At 46.0% G+C, this 9,097-nt stretch overlaps 1 protein-coding gene across 4 annotated transcripts in view; it reads right to left on the bottom strand.

Moving 5' to 3' along the window:
* Positions 1-479: 479 nt before the first annotated feature.
* The window catches only part of PARD3B (par-3 family cell polarity regulator beta), a 393,522-nt gene continuing 384,904 nt past the window's right edge, over positions 480-9,097 (bottom strand). For 3 of the 4 annotated variants that reach the window (XM_014249453.2, XM_014249454.2, XM_014249456.2), the window contains one exon: positions 480-5,157. In XM_014249453.2, the coding sequence (XP_014104928.2) occupies positions 4,803-5,157 (355 nt within the window). In that variant the 3' untranslated portion in view covers positions 480-4,802. The remainder of the gene's footprint in view (positions 5,158-9,097) is intronic. The other variant, XM_014249455.2, reaches the window with a different exon arrangement.

Here is a 9,097-nt window from a genome sequence, read left to right as displayed (position 1 = left end):
CTGTGCAGGACTTTCAGTGCATCCTAAATTTCTGGCAAGGGTCTACAGCCCTCTCAGTTGGACCTGGCAGTTGCTACAGGCTGCAGAAATGTCTCGGCTGGTACCAACAGCAAGAGAAGAGCTCCATGTTGAGACGAAACTGCCTGGAGAACTTCAGCAGTTAACACCCAGCTGCCTAAGCTGAAATTCTCTGAGCTAGCAAGGGACTTTTTCTTGCTTTTCCTTTCAATCCTGGGGTATGGAATGAGGATTCAGGTGATACAACTGAAGACAATGCAGATTTGACAGAATCAAGTGAAGCCCTGGGATGGTTATTTTTTCTTTCTACAAAGCAGCACATGGCTGCTGTGTTTTTGTTTTTGTTAAAAAAGTCATCTTACCAATTCTGATGCAGCTTGGTCATGTATCAAATCACATCCACGGATGAGGATGACGTTGTAGACACAAAGAAGGGAAAGACTCCACATACAAGAACATAATCATATATAGTCTTAAAGCCTTTATTTTAATGCAAAATAAACCAGGTAAAATTTATATAGCCATATATAACAAAAGATCAAAATCTTTGATGTGGTACTAGAAAAAACCTGTCAAATTACGTGTTGAATTTCTCCCTCAAAACAATCACACACATGATTTTTAAATCAGCTTCACTTAAACACACAGGTATTGTCAAGATCACAAGTACCTCTCTCTCCCTCACAGTAACAGAATAATGTCTTACAAAGTCTTCTTTCCTATGCAGAGATACTGAATAGCACTTCTGATTTTGCATGTAAGGCTTAAGAATCCTGCAGGACAACTGTGATGGGGAACACAGGTGTGGGGCCTTTTGAAAGTGCAAAGCAGCCCCTGCTCAGAGCAGAGCGTCAGGATGCGGCCCTGGCAGAGCAGGCGCTAGGATTCACTCATAGCACTAACTCTCTGATAAACAAATCTGTGATGGCTGGGAGGAAGAGGTAGCACAATTCATCTGTAAAAAAATTAGGCAGCATGTGAAGCTATTTCTAGATCAGGAAGCTGGAGTGAATTGGAATTCAAGGCAAGAGCCTTTTTTTTTTTTCCCCCTTCTTTTCTATGCTCAGTTTCCCCCACAAAGGGCAGTTGATATTTCTTTACTCATTCAAGGGGTGCCTAGAGACTTCTGCATCATAATATATCACAGTGGTAATGTCGGCTCACAGGCCAAGATCATGGCTCACTAGTGGGTGGTCACTCAGAAAATCCACAGGCTCTTTTTCTAGCTCTTAATCTTCCAACTGCTGGGCCTGGCTGGCCCTGTGCCAGAGCCAGAAATACAGGCTGCACGCTACCAGCTCAGGAAATCAAAGCTTCAGCTTCACGTGAGTGCGGGCCTCTCTCCCTTGGTCTTGATGCCTGTTCACACACACACACACACAGGGCTGCTCCTGTGGCAAACCCAACTCTCCCTTCACACCCACTATGTCAGTAACTCTACGGCTGGACTGGCACATTTTGGATGAGGGAGTGCGAGGCAATTACGTGTCAAGAGCATTTCAGACTCATAATTTTCCCAAACATATGGACATATGGGAAAAGAACAACTTGTTACTTAACGGCTCTTTTGGATTTTGCAAGTGTGTATTTTCAACCGTCAGTTGTAGCACCTCGTGAATTCTGCACGGTACATATTTTTCCACAATATGGTGCTAAAATCATACATTTTATACTGCAGAAAAGCTGACTATATATACTGTAGTTACACATTATACTTTTGAAAATACTGTACCTCTACCAGATATTAAATCAGGAAATGGCAATTATCTCCTAGAACAATGGCACCAGAGATTGATGAGATGCTCTGTAATAATTTTTAGTCTTGCTCCCCCAGCTAGGTCACACTGTTCTTCCTCCTTAGCTCCTTACCTGTAGGATGCATCCATATATTATACTTACAGCACTTTTTTTAAATTTTTTTTTTTTATTGGAAGAAGCTCTCTACTGATTTCTGCTTACTGAGCAGAAGCATAATTTAATAACCTGTTGGGTAAGGTAAGATTAACAGCTCAGAAGGTGTTTGTTTGATCTGTCTGCCTCAATTGAGTGGAGCGGATGCAGTCAAGGGGAGCTCTTACAGAAAGATTCAGGTTACGAGGAGACATTGGGCAGGTCCCTCAAAGGCTATAAATAACCTAGAAGCTGTTTCCATCCAGATTTTATTTGGCCCTGGCTCATGAAATACTGTAAATAAGTTTTGTTCACTGTGCTGTGATGCCATTTGAAGGGTTAGTTGAGAGTGATTTACAAAGGCAGTAGCTTATATTCAGAGCTGTTCTTAATTGTGGCCTGGCTTGATAAAGCCACTGTCGCAAACATTAGTTTCTTTACAGCTGGATCAAATGTATCAGGGGTTATATTTCAAGGAGGGAAAGGAAAGTATTTTAATTTGTTTTTGCTTCACTTTCAACAGGCCTTTATAACACTAGCAGCTATCCTGTGGCTGCCAAGTCCTGGCTCAGTATCCTACAACATCTAAAGCTTTCTGAGAGAAGTACAAGGCTGTGCAGAGCACGTACATGACAGGCACGGTTTCCTTGGGGAATGTGCCTTATTTATGGAGGGTACTGAGAGACATCCAGCTTTACACCCGACACTCCCTCCAGAGGTTTTTCCCTCCTACATTACTAGGGAAGAGGGCAGAAAGAAATGGAACAAGAACCAAACACACTTGCTTCATAATCAGTTGCATTCCTCTTCCTCTCTCCCTCCCACCAATGCTTCCTCCTGACTGGATTTAGAGCTGTGCCTGCCCCTGCCCCAGGGAGTCCAGCCCTCTGTCTGAATCATGCTCCTCTGCCATGGAAAGCTGTCTCCTCTCCCGTTTCCCAGCCTGCTGGTGGGTGGAGGCTGGTGGGAAGGCAAGCACTAGAGCCTGCCAGCCACTCAGGCAGCCACAAGTGCTCCAGCCAGCAAGTGCTCCCTGTGCCTGAGGGTTATACCAGGCTCTAGCCAGCACCATTGGCAGAGAAGAAAGTAGGCTGGGATTAAATGCTGCTTCTCATCAGGGCCAGCAGGACACACTCCTAGCAGGACAAATCTTCCTGGTGGTGTTTAACACCTGGGAAGTGATCTATGTGATTTAATATGTTGCCTACCAAAGGTGTGAAAATGACATCAAAGAAATCCTTATGCTTAATCCTTGGCCAGGTCACAGTCCTTTCCTGATGAGGAGGGAGGCCTAATGGTTTAGTGACACTCCCAAAAGGCAGAAGTTGAGGAATTAAGGACACTTGGATAACATATTTCTAGGTCACAATACTGCATGGTTCCCTCATGACAAAATCCTTGAGACAGATCTTTAAGCACTCAGAGCCCTCTCAGGTCAGGTCACACAGATCCCTCTGGCTGGGGACACACATTTCTGGCTTCAGAGCAAACTCAGGCTGTTTAGGGCAAAGAACTGGGCATGTACCCCACTGCCCTGTCCCCCCACCACGGCTCTGCTGCGCTGCTGACACCCCCTCCCCACCCACACCTTCTCTCTTCCCATGCACTGTTGCAAATAACTTGCTACAAACAGCTATTCTCACACCTTCCTCCTGGGCCCCAGGATCTTGAAGCCCTTCCTGTTACTTTCCTTGTCTTTTCCCTCACCCCTTGCTGTGAAAAGCCCCTTTCCCCATGACCTGACGGCCTCTGGCTGCAAGAACTCGAGTAGTTTGGCACTTGGTGCGGTGGGGCCCGGTGCTGCCCAAGGCTGGGCTTCCCTCGTGGACTGAGGGTGGCCCAATGGACAGGTGCCTTCTGGCAGTGCGGGGCTTGCCAGGGCAGGCACGCTGCTGGCAGGCACTTGGCTCCAACACCGCCTGGAGAGGGCCAGGAACGAGTTGGCCCGATGGAGCCAAGGCAGCACCTGACACAGTAACTTAATATGAACCATGGAGTCCATGCCCATAGTCACCTCCCAGGCCACTTCCTTATAGGCCAGCTCCAGTGAAACCCCTCAAGTGACACTTCCTGACAGCAGCTGAGGATCTGGTCTCCAGGGTTTACACTTAAAGACTGCACACTGTAAAACTAACAAAAGCACACTCCTCCCGCTTCAGACACAGGTTCTCAGGTGGCTGCCTGTCCTCTGTGGGCCTGCCCAAGCATAGGGGATAAGGCTTTTTGCCCTACTCCAACTGCAGCAGGTGCAATAAGAGAAGCCTCTTGATACACAAACTGCAAAAAATGAAGGCTACAAGATAAATGCTGCCACCACCAAAAAAGGCAGAGGAAGACAGAGGCCAGATCACAGATCTGGAACTGCAGCATCCTTAAAGCAGAGCTGTTGGTCAGGATGTGCCTGGAATGTGGCCACTATCTCTGTGGCAGTCCCTTGTCATGATCACACACTAGATACACAAGATGCCCAGCTCTGCAAGAAGTCCGTACTGCTTGCTGTGTTCTCACTTAAAAGGCTCTACAAGCACTCTGAAGTAAACTCTGGTGACTCCGCTGCCCCTGCACAGACAGCTATGTACTGCAAAGGTGTAACTGGATTCAGTAAATAGCCCTGAGGTGTATTAAGTGTTGTGTTTCATTTTCAGCAGCCACTTTCTGTTTTTTTAAAGGAATTAAAGAACACTCAACTGTCTGGTACCTCACATATTCAAAACACATCGTACCTGACGTGGCTTTAGCTCGCCTGTTAGAAAGCACCTACGCTGAGCCCAGCTCAGTAAGAATGACTCCAGGTCTCACGTGCCATTCTTACAGGCAGCTACGCTTGGGAACAACTCTACAAGGATGATGTCCAATGGGGCTCCTCCCGGGCTGTGCCGAAGTCCAGTGCATGGCTATACAGCTGCAGTCATGGGGTTCTTCTGCCTGGGATCCTGTTGCCTGTACTGGTACTGGTCTGGACTGGTCCCACGGTGTCGGATAATTTCATTGTAAGCTGGTGCTCGGTGGGACTGCGGAGGGGAGGGTGGCACGTCCTGCCGGAGCGGTCCTTTATGCTGGTTTGTGATGGGCTGGGCTGGGTAATACTGAGGGTACCTCAGTTCTGCCACTCTTGTGTCTGGCACACGGATGTAGTTCCCCTTGGATGGGTGGATAACAGGCTGTCCTCCGTGGTAGTAGGGAAGATCTCTCTCTTTGTACGTTACTCGTGGTCCTGTTAAATATTCTAATGGCTCTGCAGGTCCACGCCTGAGAAGGAAAAAACATAATAAAGCACATAAAAAGGCAGTCTAGTAGCCCAGTGATACATTATTGTACATACAATCTATGTTTATTTTGGGAGAGGAAATGCCACCTCAAGCATGACAAGTCCTGATGAATGAAAAGAACTTCTGAAGGATAACAAGCTTCCCACCTGCATGCTAAAAAAGTCTGTAACACCCAGGACCCTGGAAGAAGGGTCCAGCGCACATCAGAGCCCTTTTACAATGGGGGAGCACTGGAGCCCTTCAGCTCCCAAAGTCAGTCTCCTGTGATCCATTTGCCATAATGGAAACAAAGCTCTGTCAAACAATGCATGTTTGACTGAATCTTATCTAGCCTGAGGATAAACAGATGAGTTGGGTCTGCAAGTCTGCAAATCCCAAAAGCTTTACATGCACAAATATTCACGCTTTCCAGGCCATTTCCCACTATTCTCTCCTAATATGTCAGCCTGTAAAACTTTCCAAACACCATTGTTGGAAAAACTGGGGAAGAAACACGAGGGATGTCAGGCTATAATACCTGTGTTTAATGGGCAAGTTGCCAATGAGGTTTCAAAAAATCTGTGATCTAAAATCTGTGATATTACAACAGCCCTGTAACTTGTCTGCATCAGTATGGATCTCACAAGCCCTAGTTCACGTGAAAAGCAACATGTGAATGTGTCATCCCTGAGGATGTGCCATGGAGCCCTCTCTGTAGCCTTCTGCATCTTAATTTTGTGATTTGCACTAATGAAGCATTGATATATTTTCCTAGTTCAACTTAACTTGTAATACTTTTGAAATGGCAAAAATAATTGTTCTCACAGACATGTCACCAGAGCATCCCCAAAAGTTCAATTTCATTAGGAGTTTTTGCCAGTCTGACTGTAAATGTCTTTGCACTTTGGACAAAACCTCTCATTGACTGCACAGGAAGCTTCTCTCTAAATGAGAGCTTAAGTAAAAAGACAGAGTTTTGACCCAAAACAGGGGCTTGAAGTATAAATCAATTATACCTGCTCTGTGTCTTTGGGACTGAACTCATCAACTGTTTAAATATTCTTTGCATAGATTATGAAAAAAGTCATCATTCTGGTACAGCAGATCAGGTGTTCAAAATTTGTCAGTGACTCTCTCATTCATACAGTGATTTTACAAGCATGCTCCTTCTTTCTTAACCTGGGCTCCCAGACTCTGCTGGAACTTGTTTAACATGTAGTAAAACAAAACATGTGGTTTTCTGCAGCACTTGCTTAAGCCCATGGGGTAAATCACGGACACAGGCAATGAACAAACATTATCTACCTTGAAATGAACCTACAATTCTCCTCCTGGAATAACTTAGTGCAAATGTTTCCTGTTTAAAATGGAAAGAGCAAAAGGAAGCATTCCAGGCCTTGGACTTTTAGGACCCTATGCTCCCCAGAGACTTTCTGCTTTAAAAACAGAACTTTATAAAAGACAGGCACTCCCAGCTTCCCCCCCACCTCCTGGTGAGATAGTCCAGACAAAGTGTTGAAGGGCCTGAAGCCACCCTCTGAGATACCAAACCATCTTAATCGTACGTACTGAGACAATTACTGTCGCTGCTCACACACCTACGCCTTGCAACAAAGCCTCATTTCCCGAGCAGGCCAAAGAGCTGCTCCACATATTTCTGCATGCAGGCTTGTTCACTACTCAGTCCTATCACACTCAGCTTTAATGCCTCTGTGCACAAAAACGTACTTCCAGTCATAAAAGGCTCTGCAATGGTAGGAACTGCTTTGTGTCAAGCAGGACATCGACAGGAACAAATGTCAAACCTACACCCATCACCTTTTAATATAAGGATCATGCTCAAAATCCTGTACATTGGCTTTATAAGGTGTTCTTGTTGGCAGCTATAATCAATGAAATTCTTGTGAATCAGATTAAAAAAGGACTAAGCTTGGAACCTGATCCAGAATTCACTGAAAAGCCAGTGGAAGCTTTTGGACAAAGATCTAACTGCAAATTGAATTACTCTAAGAAAACAAATTCAAGATGAAATGGCACCCAAATGATGGCTGAGAATAGGACTGAGCCATCAGCATGACATACTGAGCTTTCAGTACACAACTCATTCTTCAACTGACACCAGAGGTCTGCAAGGTGCAAGAAAAAAGAGGGGTGTGTTTTGCCATCCAGCCAAAAGAGCTGTTTCCAGGAAAGCTCAGCCAGTCCAGTTTTAGGAATCAGTGTTATACTGCTGCCACAGAAGCTATGACCATGCACTCAGGCTGCTCTGGACTGTGCAGTGAAGATGGCCTGGGCAACCCAAGCGTGCCAGACCTGAGAAATGGCCCCAAGCTTCCTGAGCTAATGCCATCAGATCTCCACTGCTGTTACCTCTCCTAGCAAACTAAATCCACCATCGCTTCACTTGCAGCTAACACCATCTGTGGTTGTGTAGACAAGCTGCAGAAGAACACGTGGGAAGAGCAAAATCGTTCTTTAAAAGATAAAACCCCAAGTTGTTTACCATAAGCACCAGTTCGCTTTCTCCGAGGGCGAAACACCCATAAATGGTGTAATTCTTGAGTGTCTTGCCCAGAGTCATGACTTAGCAGCTGGGAGGACAGGTTGTACACAGAGACCTGACAGGAATCCACTTCACACAAACCTTTTAGGAAAGCCTCAGGAAGACAGAAGGTATGTGAGTTATTTTAGCAGCCTTGGGGATAATACAAACAGTGATCTAGCCAACGGTTAGCAGAACTTTTGCCTAAGTAAAACCTTGGGAAACACTGGTAACTGTCCAAAAGGCTGACTCCAGGCAGGCTGACTCCGGGCAGCATGTCAGAGGGAAATTTCACAAAAGATATCCTTGTGGCTGCTCCGCACTCTCCAGCTCACTTCCCCTAGCGATCCCAGTGGGTGTTACACTTTCAGATACACAAGCTACAATGACAATAATTCTTTTCCCTTTTATTGGTAAGCAAAGCATGTTGAAGCCAAATTATTTCCCGGAGATCCATTCTTCCCCACCTACCACCCATGTCTGGTGAAGTTCATTCTCAGGGAGCTGCTCACAGCGCAACCAACCAGCCTACACAGTCTCCATGAACCTCTAACTGACCAGTCTGAAAAAAAGCTGCCCTTCCCTCCTCAAGTGTGACAAATTAACCATCAGAAAGTTCATCTTTTTAAGGTAGAAGAAACAACTGCAAATACCAAGCTCTGGCTGCAGAAATGTCGTCACCATTAGCATTAAGTCTGGGACACTGAGGGCAGTTCCCAGCAGGAAGAGGACGGCTCCTCTGAACCAACACCCGATAGCCCATGCTGTAAAAGAATATGCTGCTTATCCTTGAAGAAATTGCCAAAACAAAACAAACCAAACACTTTCTACTTGGCAGTCCCTTGAAGATGCTGTGCTTGTTTCTGCAAGAAGGAAAACAACTCCTACCTTTTCCCTCTGCAGACACTGCCACCTCTGAGGAGGTCCTAATGAAATTCTTCTCCCTTCTCACTGTTTTTGTTGGCTTCTGATGAGTTCAGAGTTCACAGGGCCATATCACACCTCCCAAGTGACCCATGGTGTGGGGGTCAAACCAATAACCTCAAGTGGAAAATCAGTGACCCAGGGGAGTGATCAAAAATGCACAAATTGGGTCAAGCAGGTCCAGCCACTCAAAAGGACCAGGCCAGGAGCGTGCCCTCTGAGAGGACATGCTGAGTAGGAGCTGCTCTGACCGTCAGCTGTTTTCCAGATTTTTGGCCAGTTGTTTGACCTGAGGATACAGTGCAATTAATGGCAGGCAGAAGGCAGGGAAGCTGACATAACATCCTGGGACGGAACTGATCTCAGAGCTCAAAAACTGGTTTTGCTGGTAGTTCAGCTCTGCTGGGTCCCACTGGAAAGTGCCTTATGGATGTGGGTCTAGCTAAAAACAGAGGCTGCTGCTGCAGGAAGCAAT

The sequence above is a fragment of the Pseudopodoces humilis genome, chromosome 8, assembly GCF_049639895.1.
Source record: "Pseudopodoces humilis isolate 2021_Gansu_Grassland_sample_001 chromosome 8, ASM4963989v1, whole genome shotgun sequence".
NCBI lineage: Eukaryota > Metazoa > Chordata > Aves > Passeriformes > Paridae > Pseudopodoces > Pseudopodoces humilis.
Note: the sequence above shows the minus strand (reverse complement) of the source record. Positions and strands in the feature narration are given on the sequence as shown.